This window comes from Kluyveromyces marxianus, chromosome 1, assembly GCF_001417885.1.
Source record: "Kluyveromyces marxianus DMKU3-1042 DNA, complete genome, chromosome 1".
Lineage (NCBI taxonomy): Eukaryota > Fungi > Ascomycota > Saccharomycetes > Saccharomycetales > Saccharomycetaceae > Kluyveromyces > Kluyveromyces marxianus.
Window position 1 is genome coordinate 1 of NC_036025.1, and position 19,300 is coordinate 19,300.

The following is a 19,300-nucleotide window of genomic DNA, read 5'->3' on the forward strand; positions in this document are numbered from 1 at the left end:
CCGTACACCACATAACTAATCAAATCCGTACACCACATAACTAATCAAATCCGTACACCACATAACTAATCAAATCCGTACACCACATAACTAATCAAATCCGTACACCACATAACTAATCAAATCCGTACACCACATAACTAATCAAATCCGTACACCACATAACTAATCAAATCCGTACACCACATAACTAATCAAATCCGTACACCACATAACTAATCAAATCCGTACACCACATAACTAATCAAATCCGTACACCACATAACTAATCAAATCCGTACACCACATAACTAATCAAATCCGTACACCACATAACTAATCAAATCCGTACACCACATAACTAATCAAATCCGTACACCACATAACTAATCAAATCCGTACACCACATAACTAATCAAATCCGTACACCACATAACTAATCAAATCCGTACACCACATAACTAATCAAATCCGTACACCACATAACTAATCAAATCCGTACACCACATAACTAATCAAATCCGTACACCACATAACTAATCAAATCCGTACACCACATAACTAATCAAATCCGTACACCACATAACTAATCAAATCCGTACACCACATAACTAATCAAATCCGTACACCACATAACTAATCAAATCCGTACACCACATAACTAATCAAAATCCGTACACCACATAACTAATCAAATCCGTACACCACATAACTAATCAAATCCGTACACCACATAACTAATCAAATCCGTACACCACATAACTAATCAAATCCGTACACCAATGTACTCCTTATTTTTCTCTTTTCGCCCTTACCCTACCCCCTCTTTTGACTTACCCTGTCCTCTCTTTGGGCTTACCCTACCCATTTTTGTAGTGTTACCCTCTGTTCTAGTTGTGTTACCCGCCCCAATTTAGAACATTCCTTCTCTAAGTTCGTATTACCCTCCCCGCTACATTTGGTCCATCCTCCACATTTGTCGTCGTTACCCTCCCTCCTTGCTGTGTTACCCGCCCTAACTTATATCTCACTTTTCTCACTATTTCCTATTTCGGAAACCTCGTTTTTCATGTTCGTTTCTTTTTGTTCGTGCGACGTTACATTCTCCCTGAATTCTCCTTTCTTTTTTCCACCTGCCATTCCAGCTTCCTGTATTTCTTGTATCCCATTTCCTATTACGGTAAGTATGTTTGATACACGTTTCTTTTCCTACCTTCCTCTTTGTGCACCTGTTTCTGACTATCCTCCTTGGTCTCTCTTTGTCCCTTATTTGTCCCCCATCTGTCCCTCATCTGTCCACCTGACCTGTCGTGCCCACAGTTTCCCATGTTACCCGCACTTCACTTTTCTTACACTTTTACTGCCTTGACCAATCTTGCTCCTCTTGCCATCAAACTTCATCTCACATCCACTTCCTCAACCTATGTTTCTACTGTTACCCGGATGTTTGTCTCTCCCTAACCCAACCTTACTTACTGTCTTTCCCTTCCACTCTTTCCTCCCCTCCTCCAACTTTTGATTTTCATTTTCTTCCTCGTCACTTCACACGGTGCGAACATACCCACTTCTCCTTTGTCTTTCTCTTCCCTCTATTCCTTCCCCCATCTAATTAGTCCTCCGTTACCCGCACAATACACAACCCAAAACTCACCTTCCCTGCTAACCTCTACCCACCACCACCCACCCCAAACTTCATCTCACAAACCTCACTCCCATATACCCCTCTTACCCGGACACACCTGTCTATCACGTGCCTCCTCTCTCCTCTCATTTTCATTTTCCTAGTCATCACTTAGTACGGCACGAACCTCGGCTCTTCTCCCCATACCCACTTACCTAGTAGTTGTTACTCTCTCCCTCTTCTCACTTCTCATATTTTTGTTTTTCATTTTTCATTTTTCATTCTCTCAAGTAGAGCAAGTAGTCTGAAAATACTCCCCCAGCCCAAGGGACCCCCCTTGCAAAATCATCCTCCTCATCCTCTCTCCATCACTCTGCACAACTTCCACCCGTAATACAAACAAAAAATAAAAAAATAAAAAACACATCACTTTACATACACATTCTACACTATGTTTTTCTCAAACTTCCAATTGGAACCGCCCTGCTTAGCTCCGCTGCTTAGGTCTGTCGCTTAAGTCCGTCTTCTTTAATAAGACATTACCTAATTGTGGCAGCACATGTAATACTAAGCTACTACACGCTGCGAGATCTCAGATGCCAGATCCCAGATGCCAGATCGGAGATGCCAGATCGGAGATGCCAGATCGGAGATGCCTGATCTGAGGTGAACTGTGCTCACAACTATAACAATTATAACTATACTATAACTACAAGGAAAATAAAGGTTTCTGTGGGACACACCTCGAGCTGAGCGTTCTTTAATGCTTCGCGTCAGTCTGATTTTTCATTGGTACTCTCACTAACCCTAGTTGAACCCCAGTTTGTTGATCCTGGACGTCCTACGACGTGGTCTAGGGCGCCAGATATTATACCAACTGTAAAAGCTAAGGCTAAAGCCTAAATATACTAGGATCAAGGCTAAAGCATTTGATAATTGAATTCATTCCAAAAAGTATATAAGTAGAAGGTTTATTCATCCAATTCTCCAACTTGAATTGACGACTTAACTAATATTCTAATATGAGTCAAGTCAGAAGAAACCAAGGAGAACAACAGTAAATACTTACTTATCTAGTGAATCCAACAATTCAATTACCAATTAATTAATCCAACAGCTTCAAGTCAAAATGGCATCCAACGACATTATTTCTACTAACGTCCCTTCTAAGGTCCCTACTACCGATACTGAGGAATATCCAGTCCAACATGGTAGCGCCGCTAAGACACCTATTGTCCCCTCAGACAATCAGGCAAGTCCAGAGGAATCAGGTAGCATCGATGTCGAGCATAAGGCCAATGCCGACGACGAAGCGTCCGGATCCCACGAAGGTCATCATGAAAATTTTTCAAAGGATTCAACAAAAACCGGAACTCCACAGGACACCCTACACAAAGAGCCTGTGGACGGTTCTCCCGTTCCAAATTACGCCCAACAAAGCTGGTACTACCATACACAGCCACCGCCACAGTTTTATTCATCTCCATACGCTAATTATGGGCCTGGTCCTTACACTCCTCCGTGGGCCAACATGAATATGCCCATCCCAGGAGCTAACACGAACCCAGATAAAACTGGAGGACATTATCAAACAACGGGTCCATCTGGGGACAGCTCCCAATACAACCCTGCTTACTACTTCCCGTACCAATTGGAACCAAAACCAGGGTTGCAAAGCCAAACAACGACCGAATGTACTTTCGGCCAATTGCACAATCCCAGAAAAACATTCACTCTGTCAAAGGTAAACTCACCTCACTATTACGACAGCTGGGTAAGAGAAATGTGCCAGGCAATGCTCGAGCAAAACTTGGGCCACCTCATTCCAACAGAGGATAACAAAACCCCAGAAACCCCAGAACCTGCAGAGAAGAGGTACATAGAAGAAATCCATATAGCATGTGTGCCTGAAGAAAAATACCCAAAGTGGTTAAAGTCGAGTTACGACGAAGGTGAAGCACTAATTGACTGCTTCAAGGAAGGAATTAGAAGAATAAAGGCGGAAGAAGACCCTGAGGCAATCGTGTTAGCCCTAGCTGGACTAACACTAGACTACAGAGAGTCTATTCCCAACTTCGCCAAGAGATTAAGGAAAATCCACCAGAGAACGGTAAACGCAAAATTCCCCATGGCAGAAAAGATCGTCATTTCCAGAGCACTAAAGGCTCTACCAGAACGATACGAGAAAGTTGACATCAACTTCACCAAATCAAACGATCAGAGCTTCAATAACTTCATAAACATTCTCCTAACAACGGAGCCAAGGATGAAAAGCTCAAATCAATATGATAATCAACGGTTTTACACCAATTCCGAAAGGAAGCAGGTGGACAGACGTCCAAACAGAAAAACCGTACAACACATTGGATCAAAAACCGTAGAGGGGGATCTTAGGCCTGACTCAGAGGTCCAGGAAGAATAATTCCCCCGTCGATCCCCAGAGAGACTTTATGCTTGATGGGGGAGCAACAGTCTCTGTGATATATGACAAAAAGTTAATTCACAATTTTACATCTCAATCTAATCAAATTCTTGTCGACGTTCAACAAAACGAAGTCGCCGTTAAAGGTGAGGGTAACTTAGAACTCAAGTTTAAGGGCAAACGAATTTCCCTACCCGCCATATATGCACCATCAACACACACCAATATCATCAGTGTAGAAGATCTAACAAAATCACAGGCGTATCTAGATCTAAGAAGGAACTGCCTGCTATCCAAGAACGGGAAAACCATCGCTCCGACGCACAAGTTCGCGGGCCTAAGGTGGTTATCTCGCAAAAATGCTATAGAACTACCAAACCAGACTCAATCAGTCTACGCAATCACACCCAGATCGGTAAGATCTGCGCCAGACAAGTTCTCTCTGACAAGCATCCACAACATGTTTGGACATATGAATATCAATTACATCCGAGAATCATTCAGAAAAGGCTTAATTCAAGGTGTGAAAGAAGACGATGTAGACTGGACAGGAGTAAGCTCATTCCAATGCCAATACTGTATGGAAGGAAAAGCCAAACGTAATAACCATTACGTGAACGCTAGAAAAGATTATACGAAGGAATATCTTCCTTTCGAATACTTGCATACCGACGTTTTTGGACCAGTAAGAGTACAAAGAACCCGTACTACTCCAAGGTACTTCATTGCATTCATAGACGAGGTCACAAAATACATATGGACCTTCCCGTTACTACATAAAACAGCAGAAGAAGTAGCCCCGACATTCAAGGAAGTCGTCATGCTGATTTATACACAGTTCAACACGAGAGTGAAAACCATCCAAATGGACAAAGGATCGGAATACCTGAACACTAAGGTACAGAAATTCCTAAGGGAAAGAGGAATTGTTTCGAGAGAAACGACCGTTGCTGATTCAAAAGCAAATGGAGCCATAGAAAGACAGCACTATACACTCTTGAATGACTGTAGAACGTTCTTGCGACAAGCTAACCTACGCCCTAGATTGTGGTATCATGCCGTCGTATACTCTACAGTAATGAGAAATTCACTCCTAAATAGAAGTATAGGAACGTCCCCGAGAAACAGGGCGGGGATGTCGGGACTGTCATTCAGAGACATTCTTCCCTTCGGACAACCCGTGATTGTCCACTTACCCAACCCAAAATCGAAACTACAAGCTCGAGGAGTCCTAGGCTATGCTCTCCATCCATCCACTAGATCATACGGCTACATCATAGTCGTAGGAAAGAAGAAGAAAATACCTATCGACACTCGAAACTACCGAGTCCTGAACTACCCACCAGGTGCAACAATCTCAGAAGATGAGGTACAGTACATGATCGACCGTATGGAAAATAACGACGCAGAATCTCAAGGCGATATAGAGTCGAACTTTGAACCAAATTATACGGATATGGAGCAACCCATTCACCACACAGCGGACTATTTCCCGAACACAACCGCCTCAAATATCGAGACAGACCAATACAATAATGATAGCTTTGGTCTGCATTACGGGGGTGATTCCGTACCACCCGAGTCGTCCAGTAGCGAGGACGAACTGTTCCCCACAGACGAATCAGAAAACGATTCAGACTCATCGGACCAATCATTCAATGATGATGGAGACCCCATGTCCCCTCCATATTCCGGGGGTGAGGAACAGTTAGTACCGACAGCAGCCCCGATTAGACGCGTTCCACCAATGGAACCACCATCTCCTGTCGAGGACTCTCCCCCACCGTTATCTGGGACAGACCTTGACGACTTATTTGGAGAATCTAACATAAATAATTACATCCCAGAAGATACAGATCTACTGGCACTAAACCATGAATCTGTTCCGGAACCCGATACCGCGGTACCAGCAACAACGAACATTGAACAAGATAATGTTCTACCATTAGAAACTAACGAAAACTCTAACCCTCCAAATGATAGCTCGGACCAGTCAGGCGACGAGTCAGGCGAACAGTCAGGCGAAGAGTCCGGCGAGGAGTCAGTCGACAACAGACTCAAGTCCATACCTATTTTCAATGGAAACAAGCACAAAGATGCAAGAATTGCTGAAGCAGATTTGGATTCTTTGTACGGGGGTGGAGATAATACAGAAAATAACAATGGACCAACTTTAGAAGAGGTGTTCAGATCGATCGAAGAAGATCCATTCATGCTAACACAGAAAAGACCGAGATCACGTGCCCGATATCGAGAATCTAACCAAGACAGTTGCGATTCCGGGAGTGACTACGAGTCAAGTTCAGACTCAGACGGGTCATCTGACGAGTCACCTCAGAAGGGAAGAAAGATACAACGGGTAAACTACGTAAACGCGGTTCAGAAACCTGTGAGTGTGATCCCATTGAATATGTCCTTGAACTATTCCCAGGCAATATCTCGGAACAGAAACGAAGAAGAGAAGGATGCTTTCCAGAAGGCATACCAGAAGGAAATAGCACAGCTAACCAAAATGAACACATGGAACGAAGAATTAATAGATGCCTCTACTCTTCCTAAGAAAAAGATTCTAAACTCAATGTTCATTTTCACCACTAAAAGAGATAACTCCAAGAAGTGCAGACTAGTCGCTAGAGGTGACCAACAAGCCGCAGACACGTATGACACTGAGCTAAAGGCAAATACAGTGGACAACCTAGCTCTCATGACAGTCTTAGCACTGACACTAGACTACAACCTGACCGCATTCCAACTTGACATCTCATCAGCTTACCTCTACGCTGACCTTAAGGAAGAATTGTACATTAGAGCACCACCACACATGAATGCCAAGAACAAGGTACTAAGACTAAATAAATCACTCTATGGGCTAAAACAGAGTGGAGCAAATTGGTACGAACTAATCAGATCGTTCCTAATTAAGAAATGTGACCTGATTGAAGATAGAATGTGGAAGTGCGTTTTTAGAGACAAAGAACCGCTGAAACTTATTATATGTCTTTTTGTCGATGACATGCTGGTTGTAGGAAACGACGTCAAGTATATCAAGAAATTCATATCAAAGCTATCTAAGAGATTTGATACAAAGATTGTAAATGATGGTTCACACAGGCCAGAAGATGGAGTAAACGAGTATGACATTTTGGGCATAGAATTAGAGTATAAGAAAAAAGAATACATGAAGTTCGGAATGCAGAAGTCTCTAGAGGACAAGCTGCCACAACTGGGAATACCCCTACTCCCAAACGCTAAAATCAGGAAGGTTCCGGGGGTGCCTGGAGACTACATCTTCTCAGGAAAGGAACTGAAATTAAATGAAAGAGAATATAAAAGCAAAGTTAAACACCTGCAAAGAATTGTAGGACTAGCGTCCTACGTAGGACATAAGTTCCGGTTTGACATCTTGTACTACGTGAACATCTTAGCACAACATCAACTGTATCCCAGCGCCAAGGTCCTAGACAGGGCTGCACAATTATGCCAATACTTGTGGGATACAAGAGATAAGAAACTAGTTTGGCATTATTCTGGTCCCAAGGAAAACAACGTTACCGCTGTATCAGATGCAGCATTTGCAGGGAACCAAGATTTTAAATCACAATCAGGAACTCTTTACCTGAGAAACAACAAGCCCATAGCAGCCAAATCAAGAAAAATCAAGTTAACTTGTATCTCGTCCACAGAAGCCGAGATATACGCAATCAGTGAAAGCCTGCCAATACTACGTGGGTTAGAACACCTAGTAAACAAGTTACAAGACATAAAAGCAACAGTAAAGGTTAAAACAGACAGTCAACCATCAATGGCAATAATAAACGGCACGGATGACTCAGCATGCCTCAAGAAACACATTGGTAGTAGGGCAATGAGGATAAGAGATGAGTGCGATGATCTCGGACTTACACTCGAATATATCCCCACAAAAGAAAACAATGCTGACGTTTTAACCAAACCCCTATCCGTGAAGCTATTCAAACTTCTCACAGAGGACTGGATACAATAGCTTTCTCCTAGTAGGGGGTGTGTTGATCCTGGCCGTCCTACGACGTTGTCTAGGGCGCCAGATATTATACCAACTATAAAAGCTAAGGCTAAAGCCTAGATATACTAGGATCAAGGCTAAAGCATTTGATAATTGATTTGATTCCAAAAAGTATATAAGTAGAAGGTTTCTTCATCCAATTCCCACTTTCGAATTGACAACTTACTTACTATCCAATTATAAGTCAAGTCAGAAGAAACCAAGGAGAACAACAGTAAATACTTACTTATCTAGTGAATCCAACAATTCAATTACCAATTAATTAATCCAACAGCTTCAAGTCAAAATGGCATCCAACGACATTATTTCTACTAACGTCCCTTCTAAGGTCCCTACTACCGATACTGAGGAATATCCAGTCCAACATACCCGCCCCAATTCAGAACATTCCTTCTCTAAGTTCGTGTTACCCTCCCCGCTACATTTGGTCCATCCTCCACATTTGTCGTCGTTACCCTCCCTCTTCTGTATGTTACCCGCCCTGTATTATACCTCACTTTTCCCACTATTTCCTATTTCGGAAACCTCGTTTTTCATGTTCTTTTCTTTTTATTCGTGCGACGTTACATTCTCCTGCATTCTCCTTTCTTTTTTCCACCTGCTATTCCAGCTTCCTGTATTTCTCAGAATCCATTTCCTATTATGGTAAGTATGTTTAGTTCACGTTTCTTTTCCTAGTTTCCTCTTGTGCACCTGTTTCTGACTATCCTCCTTGGTCTTCCTTTGTCCCTTATTTGTCCCTTATGTGTCCCTTATGTGTCCCTCATCTTCCCTCCCGGTCTATCGTGCCCACAGTTTCCCATATTACCCGCACTTCACTTTTCATACACTTTGACTACCTTGACCAATCTTGCTCCTCTTGCCATCAAACTTCATCTCACATCCACTTCCTCAACCTATGTTTCTACTGTTACCCGGATGTGTGTCTCTCCCTAACCCAACCTTACTTACTGTCTTTCCCTTCCACTCTTTCCTCCCCCTCCTCCAACTTTTGATTTTCATTTTCTTCCTCATCACTTCACACGGTGCGAACATACCCACTTCTCCTTTGTCTTTCTCTTCCCTCTATTCCTTCCCCCATAATCAGTCTTCCGTTACCCGCACAATACATAACCCCAAACTTTCCTTTCCTGCTCCCTCTTACCTACCCACCACCCACTCCAAACTTCATCTCAAACCTCACTGTCACCTTCCCTCTTACCCGGACACACCTTCCTATCACGTGCCTCCTCTCTCCTCTCTTTTTCATTTTCTTCATCATCACTTTACACGGCACGAACCTACGCTCTTCTCCCCATAGCCAGCAGCTAATACTTGTCACTCTCGCTCTCCCCCTCTTCTCACTTCTCATTTTCATTTTTTGTTTTTCATTTTTCATTTTTCATTCTCTCAAGTAGAGCAAGTAGTCTGAAAATACTCCCCCAGCCCAAGGGACCCCCCTTGCAAAATCATCCTCCTCATCCTCTCTCCATCACTCTGCACAACTTCCACCCGTAATACAAACAAAAAATAAAAAAATAAAAAACACATCACTTTACATACACATTCTACACTATGTTTTTCTCAAACTTCCAATTGGAACCGCCCTGCTTAGCTCCGCTGCTTAGGTCTGTCGCTTAAGTCCGTCTTCTTTAATAAGACATTACCTAATTGTGGCAGCACATGTAATACTAAGCTACTACACGGCGCGAGATCCCAGATGCCAGATCCCAGATGCCAGATCGGAGATGCCAGATCTGAGGTGAGCTGTGCTCACAACTATAACAATTATAACTATACTATAACTACAAGGAAAATAAAGGTTTCTGTGGGACACACCTCGAGCTGAGCGTTCTTTAATGCTTCGCGTCAGTCTGATTTTTCATTGGTACTCTCACTAACCCTAGTTGAACCCTAGTAACACTCTAGTAGCACCCCAGTTAAACCCCAGTTAAACCCTAGTAACACTCTAGTAAGACCCTAGTAAGACTCAGCAATGGGAAAAAACGTCTTCATTGTGTTCGCTCACCCAGAACGCAATTCTTTAAACGGTTGTTTGCTAGACGTGCTTGTTGATCAATTAACCTCCCAGGGAGATCACGTCAAAGTCAGCGATTTGTATCGAATGAACTGGAAGAGTGAAGTTGACATTGCCGACTTCCCTGCCTACCCAGCTGATCAGAAGTTTAACCCAGAACTAGCCTCCAAGAACCACACCGCCAACGGCACCCTGACAAAGGATGTCGTTGAAGAACAACAAAAACTCTTGTGGGCCCACACAATTCTCTTTGTCTTCCCAATCTGGTGGTTCAATTTGCCAGCCATCCTAAAGGGCTATATCGACAGAGTGTTTTCTAACGGTTTTGCATACAACTACTCCGAGCACCCCGAATTGAGCGACCCACAAGTTTTAAAAACGAAGACTGTCTCCGGCAGAAATGCTTCTCTTGTTGTCACTCTAGGTGGCTCTCCAGAGAATGCCTACAAGCCAGGCAACCCAGGAGACCCAAATGAGGTTGTCAGCAAGTTGCTATCCGCAACATTGACCTCCTTGGAGTACTCTGGCATCAATGTTATCGATCCTTTGTACTTGTACGATGCCAATACTCAATCCGAAGCAAAGGTTAAAGAATTTCAAACACAGGCTAGGAAATTCGCCAGCGACTTGCCCAACTAGATAACTAAATTAAGACATTAAGTAGAAATGTACTACATATCCAATTCTTACATTTGAATTGACTGTGTCGACTTTATGTCAGACATAGGAAACCCCGTGCCTACACACTGGAAGCTCCACCCCCAATCTCACTTTCCTGTCCCAATTCTCACTTCCCTTCTCTAATCTTCAAATAAATATCATATAAATATTATCTTGTCCAGCTGCCGGGTAACTAACTAACTACACTACACAAACCTATCTCACTTAAATACTACTGAACAACACTATCACCAACCCTATGATCATCGCAATCGCTCCGTACACAACAGACACGTAGTTCATGTTCGACACTGTCACAGGTTTCACATAAGGAAAAGACAGCATAACCAGGCAAAACAATGCGTACACCACCGTCATCGTGTGTGGAATCACGCCCCATTTACTGGGTGCTTTGACCGCCTCATCGCCGGCTTCCCTTTCGCACTTTTCAATGAACCTGTTCCGGCCTCTAACAAGCAGTATCACACTCGGAATGGCGTATGACACGATTAGAAGCGTCACTGCTGCCGATATGATGGCATTGAACGCCTTCGTGCTGCCCAGCATGATGCACCCTATAATCGCAACAAGAACCTGCGAGAACAGGTGTGCATACAAGGGCACCTTGTTCTTGGAATCGATACTCGCAAACCTGGCCGTTACCAATCGCGACAGCGTTCCCTCCGGCCTCATCGCCTCCATCTCCCTCGATAACGCCCACAACATCCGCGACTGCCATGTCCCACTCGCAACACCGCATGTCAGGCCGGCCACGATGGTGGACGCTTGCATGAACACCGCCAAGTTTCGGTTTCCCGTCGCCTGGTAATAGATTGTCACAGCTGGCGCAATCGATTCCAACACAGCGCTCGTGTCGCGGACGCAGTAAAAGAGCGCAATCGAATACGAGAAACTCGTGACGAAACCAATCACAATGGTGGTCATGATGACTTTGGGCACCAGCACTCTCGCTGCAGCATGGCCAACCTCGTCCACCATGTGCGTTGCTGAGTCGATCCCCACGAACGACCATAGTGGGTTGATGAGGCTGACCAGGAACGCCATTCCATTGGACTTCCACCCGGTGTTGTTGTGGAACTTGTAGAAGATGTCTTCGCTCTTAGGCCAAGGCTGTTCGGCGATGGTGTCGCTTCTTGAAACGAGACACAGGATAAATGTGATGGCGTACGAGAACAGTGACATTGCTAGCCCAAAGGAGGACAGGAATGGCAAGCCCCTGTAATTGCAATTGAACGCAGTCAAAAAAATGGTCAGTATTTCGTACAGTAGGAATGTATGCCACCGCTTCAACTCGAAAGAGGGATGCAGAATGGAGTGGATACCCATTATACTGTATATCAATGAAGACACAATACTTGCTGTCGTGAACACGCAACCAAAATAGTTGATTAGGCCAACCGCTATCGCCATGTGCTTCTGGAAAGACGAACGACAGCTGTTCGAGTCCATGGTGCTTAGCTTCAAGAGCTTATCATCCGTGGTCTCGTCTTCTTTCTGTGACAACTTGCTGATGTCAAGAGCGCTGGATGACTTCTCTCTAACCGAGAGCTCTTCGACATCACCGACCGCACTTCTCTCAAGAAGTTTTAACGTCCAAAAACTCGTTCCAGCGCTATTAGGAAGCAACCGGGAGAATTCTGAGAGCGAATACCCACACATCAAAGTCAACACAAAAGCGAATATAAGACCGTAGACGACCGCAGGTTGACCTGCGCCTGAAAGCCCCACGACAAATGATGAGGAAACGCCTAGCCATGAGTTGGTCAGCGAGAACGACATGCCTATCAATGGCCACCATGAGTAGTTATGGGCAAGTTTTCCCGCCTTTTGAGAAGCACCAAGAGAGCTGGAAGAATCCGAGACACTCATTTTGCGTACGTTGCTCTTAGCTTTGTTTGTCGATTTTTCTATAGAACATCTGCTTATGCTGTAAGTTGTGATTGATTCCCTCTCAATGCCCAAGATGATGGTCCTTTATATACCATTTCCTTGTAGACGATGCTTGACCATAAATGGTTGGATTTTTTTTTTCAGCGTATGGTCATTAATTTGTTGTCTTGGCCAGCACTCTCTCTCTTGTCTGAACTGGTATGTGTATTTTGAGTCATGGTAGTCTGACTATCTCTAATATCACTGCTTAGAAGTGGAAAAGTTAACATTTTACTTGCATGTATTTACTTGCTATCAACATATAGACTATCCAAACCAGGCATTTTCTTGAGAGCTGTGCCCAAGTCCTGTGTTGTTTCGCAGCGCTCTATCTCACCTAGTATATTAACCCCAAACGACCTTAGTGTTTTCGCGTTAATGGCGTTTATCGTACCATTGAGGATGCAGCCCGAGAAATTCTTGTCCAGTCCATGATGCTTCAAATGCTCTACCGTGAGCATGGTATGATTCAGGGTACCAAGACCGCTGTCCGCAACTACAACTATGGATATTTCATGCTGAGGGTACCTTTCGATCAAACTGCGAATCAGGTCTGTTGTGATCTCGAGCTTTTTGGTTATGGGCACAAATAGCCCGCCCGCACCTTCGACAACCAAAACATCGTTTTGGAGGTCATCGGCACTTGGAATACAAAAGTCTTCTAATTCAATGTCAATATCAGACTCGAATTCCATGGCATTGTAAGGTGAAAGTGGTTTCTTGAACTGGAATCTTGGTGGAAATAGCTTTGGTTTCCAACCTGTTAATTCGGTGGGAAACATGGAAACCGTCCTTGTGTCGCCTGTATCACATTCGAGCCCAGTCTGAACCGGCTTCCAGTAATCAGCTTTTAATCTGTGAACCAGTAAAGCTGAAATAAACGTTTTTCCCACATCTGTTCCCGTCCCTGTTACGAAGATAATCTTAGTCATTGATTGGGTTTGATTTCTATGGAGGTATCCGTTATGACACAGCAGTGTTGGCCTTCATTTTGAACATGAGAGTCATGGCTCATAGAACACTGGTTCATCATGCATTTTATATACGAGAATTTACTGAGGCAAATGTAAGCGAGAATATGAGCTGTGCTTATTGGTCGAATTCATCATCCCGTCGCTACAATATCTTGTTGGATCCCGCCATTGAAGATGACGTGCGTGACCAAGCTAATCATTCTTGGGTACTTTACTTTCTGGTTTTTCCTGATTGTTTTTAATTTTTTTCTTTCCATTTGAATCATCATATCATGATTCAAGAACGAAAGCACTCTAAAGCGTGCAGGCCGTCAATCAAACAAATATCTGCCCGAGTTGAGATGCGACATGCTGCGAAGAAAAAATGTACATATATAAGGCGTATCTGGAAAATGCTTTGGACCTACGATTACAATTATATGAATAATATGGCAGACGAACCACTGGTGTGAAACCTAGTCACCCAGATTCACGGCGAATATGAACGACAACAAGCCCAAGAGTAACAATGTGAATGATATCAATGCCTTACTAGCTTTTGATAAAGCGCACATATGGCATCCATACTCATCTATGAATAGCAACCAGATCATCTTGCCGGTTCTACGTGCCAAGGGGTGCAAGCTTACACTTGCTGATGAACAAGAGACGCAGTTAATAGACGGAATATCATCTTGGTGGTGCATGATTCATGGTTATAGTGACGAAAGAATGAACGAAGCATTGAAAACTCAAATTGACGATTTTTCTCATGTTATGTTTGGTGGCCTCACCCATTTGCCCGCTATTAGACTTGTCCAGAATCTCCTAAAATTTATTGATCATCCTCAATTGGATGCCGTGTTCTTTGCAGACTCCGCTTCTGTAGCAGTCGAAGTGTCCCTGAAGATGGCCTTACAGTATCAGTTCTCATTGAATTGTCCAAAGAAGAAAAAATTCATAAGTTTAAAACTAGGGTATCATGGTGGAACAATGGGTGCAATGAGTGTTTGTGACCCAGTTAACTCGATGCATCATTTTTTATTCAGCGACTATGTTCCTCAGAACATTTTTGTTACTGAACCACCTATGGTTGACATGTTATGTACTTCTTCTTTGTATGGTTCTTTTCAACTAGGTGATAATTACGATGATGAGACTAACAGAAAGGCAATAAAAGATATGGAAGAGACTATGAACTCCTGTCATGAGGAGATATGTGCCGTGATACTAGAACCAATCCTACAGGGTGCCGGTGGAATGAGGTTGTATCACCCTAAGTATTTGATCGAGCTGAAGAAACTCTGTTTGAAATTTGACATCCCGCTGATATTCGACGAAATTGCAACCGGGTTTGGCAGAACAGGCGAAGCGTTTGCCTTTAAGCATTGTGATGTATATCAGAAAATGATAGGAACTCCCGCCTCTGAAATAGTGGATGTATTTCCAGATATTCTTTGCGTTGGAAAAGCTCTCACTGGTGGCTATATGACAATGAGTGCTGTGATCACCTCAAAACGCATTGCCAATGTCATCTCCGCGAAAGACACTGCGACCAAAGGGACTTTCATGCATGGCCCAACTTTCATGGCTAACCCTCTTGCCTGTGCAGCGGCCAATGCGTCACTAGATATCCTAATGGAGGGAAATTGGAAAGACATGGTGGCTCGGATTGAAGCGCAGTTGTACCGAGAGCTCTACGTCGAGCTTCGTAATAGCCATCTATACGGAAAACTGATTAAAAATCTTAGGGTTGTTGGTGCAGCAGGCGTAATAGAGCTTTTCGAACCAATTGATGGGGCTTTTGTCCAGAAAAGGCAAGTAATCAAGGGTATCTTCATAAGGCCCTTTGGAAAGTTAGTTTACATTATGCCACCGTATATAATATCGGGAGAAGAACTCACTATTCTGACAACAGGTATTAAGCAGCTGCTTTTGGAGTGGAGTGCTTACAAAATAGGGAATTACTGAGTTCTATTTTATGGAATCCAATGATCAAACTGCATATCATCCCCAAAAAAATAAATGAGTACCGCACATTAATATTATCTATGCATTTATATGATGTTTGGTGATTGAATCCATCCGAATAAGTATATGATTGTTTGAGTTTTATCTAATTTTCCCATTTGATTTGAAGACATTCTTACTTACTATGGAATTGTGTGTCATGAAGGAAAATTCAAAGGGAACGTCGGAAACTATCTAATTATGTAAGGAATTTCAACACCCGATTATAAACTTACAATCCATTTGACTACCTACTAGGTGACAATCGAAGAAGTGAAATAATTCTTACTAACTTCCCAGTGCTGTCGTCTACTATAAATTCTGACTAATATTTACTTCTACGTATCTTTCAATTCTCCTTTTATCCATATAGCTCTTCTAGTTTTCCACAAGCTTTGATTAATGTATATGTAGTACGCTACAACAAACCAGCCACATATTTAAGAAGTATATAGATTGTACACCTTTTTAGTGAATATGAAATATGAAAATTGAAAAGTTCATGTATAGCGACGATTGAACCAGTGTAAATCTGCACCCTTAAATAGTGGTTTTTTTTTAGAACGATGACTATGGAGACCCTATTTTTGACACCTGGGTGTAAAATATCCATATATATAAGAAGTTCATAGAGAAGTTCATAAATCACAATATAGATATGCGTCAAGGTATAGTTTTTTTTTTTAGATGGCTAGTTCATTACCAAGCCAAATAGTACATCGTAAAACCGCAAAAGATAGAAGCCGGTTAAACCTATTAAAGGGATCCTACAATATAAGAAAGTTTCATTATTCAATTGGAGATCCAAACTCAAAGATTGCAAAATGTCCGACATTCGTGAAAAAGATAAACAGGTTGGCACGGCTGAAGAAGAAGGCGATTTTCAAGAGAAAGCATTGAAAGAGATACCTCGAAATGTCTATGGCCATGTAGATAGATTAGTTTCCACAAGATCACTAGTAATTAGGAAGGCCGAATTGATGGCTAGGCAATATGAACGATGGTATTTACAGTTACTATTTTTATGTTGTGCATTCATCTGCACTTATGGATACTCGCTTGGCAGTACTGTTAGGTCAAGCTACATGACATTTGCAACAAACTCCTATAAGACCCATTCTCTTTTGTCTACTATTTCAATAATCAATTTAGTCATCTCTGCGGTTTCTCAGTTGTTTTTTGCAGGATTGTCAGATGTATTCGGTAGAATCAGTCTTTTGATTATATCTACTATATTTTACATTGTTGGAACTGTCATTCAGTCTCAAGCTTATGATATCCAAAGATATGCAGCTGGTTCAGTTTTCTATAATGTTGGTGTTGTAGGTGTAATGTTACAGGTCACCTTGTTTTTGTCAGACAATTCGTCATTGAAATGGCGATTATTGTATGCATTTGTTCCTGCTTGGCCTTCTATTATTAACGTTTGGGTTTCCGGTAATATTGTTGATATGAATAATCCTTTACTAAATTGGTCATGGGGTATTGGAATGTGGGCCTTTATTGGTCCATTGACAACCTTGCCATTATTTTGTTGCCTACTTCATATGAGATATTTGGCATCCAAAACTGAAGAATGGCAACAGCTACTGAAGGAGAAAACATTCTATGAAAAGAACGGTCTTGTCCAAACGTTAGTACAACTCTTTTGGAAGCTCGATATTATAGGATTAATGCTATTTGTTGTTTCAACGGGTTGTATACTAGTCCCTTTGACAATTGCAGGGGGTGTTTCAAACAAATGGAAGACTGTGAAGATTGTTTTACCGTTGGTTTTGGGATTTGCATTGCTACCAGGAATGATTTATTGGGAAAGCAAGTGTGCTAGAAATCCATTCGCCCCTTTCAAATTAATTAAAGATCGTGGCATCTGGGCACCAATTGCTATGAATTTCATGGTTTGTTTTGTATATCAAATGGCTTGTGGTTATTTATATACCATATTGATTGTCGCCATGAATCAAAGCTATATGGCTGCAACCAGAATCTCAACCCTCTATGCATTTTCGGCGGGGCTGTTCTCGCCATTTTTCGGCTTTTTGGTTGCGAAGAGCAGGAGGTTAAAATTTTATATGGTCATTGGTTGCGGGATGTACTTCATTATCATGGGTTTGTTCTATCATTTCAGAGGTGGCGACAATGCGGCTAAAGGTATCATTGGTGCCATGACTATATGGGGTATTGCAACATGCATGTACAATTATCCAATTACCACTGCTGCACAATCTGTTACTTCTCACGAACATATGGCTACGGTCACTGCGTTTTTGTTGACTGTTTATCGAATTGGGGGAGCAGTTGCTTCTGCAATATCCGGTGCCATCTGGACAAATTCATTATACTCCAAGTTGCTGGACAATATGGGCGATGAAGAACTTGCATCAGCTGCTTATCAATCTCCATTGACTTTCATTACTTTACACAAATGGGGGACACCCACAAGACAAGCTATGGTAGAAGCTTATAGAGCAGTTCAGAGATATGAGGTCATCGTCGCTTTAGCAATTGTTGCTCCAATGTTCATAGTGACCTTGTGTTTGAGGGACCCAGAATTAGTTGATGACTATGGACAAAAGTTGGAAGATGGTGAATTCGTTAACAAACACTCAGATGACAAGATTTCTGAATGGTTATTGGACAAACTCAGGTGGTTTAGAAATAAAGAGTAGTTTTGGTACTAATGGTATAATGTTATGTGGCATCTTTTTGATACGCATGGATAGTAGTGAGCTTCGTTATCATTGTATAATACGTCTATTTGTAACTTTTATGCAGTAGTTGTTTGAAGGCCTTGTCAGTGTTTTCACAACAGTCAGGGACTTTGCATAGTAGAATATGTAGTTACTACTGAGCCTAATTATGTTGATCCTGGACATCCTACGACGTTGTCTAGGGCGCCAGATACTATATCAATTATAAAAGCTGAGGCTAAAGCCTAGATATACTAGGTTCAAGGCTAAAGCATTTGATAAATGAATTCATTCCAAAAAGTATATAAGTAGAAGGTTTCTTCATCCAATTCTCCAACTTGAATTGACGACTTAACTAATATTCTAATATGAGTCAAGTCAGAAGAAACCAAGGAGAACAACAGTAAATACTTACTTATCTAGTGAATCCAACAATTCAATTACCAATTAATTAGTCCAACAGCTTCAAGTCAAAAATGGCATCCAACGACATTATTTCTACTAACGTCCCTTCTAAGGTCCCTACTACCGATACTGAGGAATATCCAGTCCAACAAATTATGTTGATTATCGGATTATAACGTAACATTCAGAATATATTTTTAACGAGTTAACTATCTCGCACATGTTACGATTTTGCATTCCAATTGGAAATGTATGGGGTTTCTTTTATACTTGATATGGACGCTTGTATGGTTTCTCACATTGCAACCTCTGAATTTTGCTAATGAAACTATAGGTACATAGCCTTAAAAAGTGTAAAAAAACCAATTGACGCTATAACAATATGGACATGTAAAAGTGTCTTATCATAGCTCATCGGCCACAAAAAAAAAGTCGAACCCTTCATTCAAAACCTCTAGTGGATCTTGAGATATAAGTTAATTAAACCTTTCAAACCCTGTGTTTTCAGCTTTGAAACATATGAATTCCATAAAGTATATATACTTGCTTTG

The 19,300-nt window shown here is 42.1% G+C and overlaps 8 protein-coding genes across 8 annotated transcripts; 6 read left to right on the forward strand and 2 right to left on the reverse strand.

Annotated features, from left to right (window-relative positions):
- Nucleotides 1–4,050: 4,050 nt before the first annotated feature.
- TY2B-GR2 (uncharacterized protein) lies at nt 4,051–8,025 on the forward strand (the record flags this gene model as incomplete). The annotated part of the gene is made up of 1 exon (XM_022817806.1): nt 4,051–8,025. The coding sequence occupies one exon, from the start codon at nt 4,051–4,053 to the stop codon at nt 8,023–8,025; it is 3,975 nt and encodes a 1,324-aa protein (XP_022673541.1).
- A 325-nt stretch (nt 8,026–8,350) lies between these two features.
- KLMA_10002 (uncharacterized protein) lies at nt 8,351–8,713 on the forward strand (the record flags this gene model as incomplete). Its single annotated transcript, XM_022818917.1, has 1 exon — nt 8,351–8,713. The coding sequence occupies one exon, from the start codon at nt 8,351–8,353 to the stop codon at nt 8,711–8,713; it is 363 nt and encodes a 120-aa protein (XP_022673542.1).
- Nucleotides 8,714–8,962: 249 nt separating this feature from the next.
- KLMA_10003 (uncharacterized protein) lies at nt 8,963–9,364 on the forward strand (the record flags this gene model as incomplete). The annotated part of the gene is made up of 1 exon (XM_022820028.1): nt 8,963–9,364. The coding sequence occupies one exon, from the start codon at nt 8,963–8,965 to the stop codon at nt 9,362–9,364; it is 402 nt and encodes a 133-aa protein (XP_022673543.1).
- A 675-nt stretch (nt 9,365–10,039) lies between these two features.
- Nucleotides 10,040–10,720, forward strand: Nqo2 (NAD(P)H-dependent oxidoreductase; the record flags this gene model as incomplete). The annotated part of the gene is made up of 1 exon (XM_022821139.1): nt 10,040–10,720. One exon carries the CDS (start codon nt 10,040–10,042, stop codon nt 10,718–10,720), a length of 681 nt encoding a protein of 226 aa, XP_022673544.1.
- Nucleotides 10,721–10,966: 246 nt separating this feature from the next.
- BIO5 (7-keto 8-aminopelargonic acid transporter) lies at nt 10,967–12,631 on the reverse strand (the record flags this gene model as incomplete). The annotated part of the gene is made up of 1 exon (XM_022822192.1): nt 10,967–12,631. One exon carries the CDS (start codon nt 12,629–12,631, stop codon nt 10,967–10,969), a length of 1,665 nt encoding a protein of 554 aa, XP_022673545.1.
- A 305-nt stretch (nt 12,632–12,936) lies between these two features.
- Nucleotides 12,937–13,623, reverse strand: BIO4 (ATP-dependent dethiobiotin synthetase BioD; the record flags this gene model as incomplete). Its single annotated transcript, XM_022822303.1, has 1 exon — nt 12,937–13,623. One exon carries the CDS (start codon nt 13,621–13,623, stop codon nt 12,937–12,939), a length of 687 nt encoding a protein of 228 aa, XP_022673546.1.
- Nucleotides 13,624–14,145: 522 nt separating this feature from the next.
- BIO3 (aspartate aminotransferase family protein) lies at nt 14,146–15,615 on the forward strand (the record flags this gene model as incomplete). The annotated part of the gene is made up of 1 exon (XM_022822414.1): nt 14,146–15,615. The coding sequence occupies one exon, from the start codon at nt 14,146–14,148 to the stop codon at nt 15,613–15,615; it is 1,470 nt and encodes a 489-aa protein (XP_022673547.1).
- An 863-nt stretch (nt 15,616–16,478) lies between these two features.
- On the forward strand, nt 16,479–18,323 carry ARN2 (ARN family MFS transporter; the record flags this gene model as incomplete). Its single annotated transcript, XM_022822525.1, has 1 exon — nt 16,479–18,323. The coding sequence occupies one exon, from the start codon at nt 16,479–16,481 to the stop codon at nt 18,321–18,323; it is 1,845 nt and encodes a 614-aa protein (XP_022673548.1).
- Between the last annotated feature and the right edge of the window lie 977 nt (nt 18,324–19,300).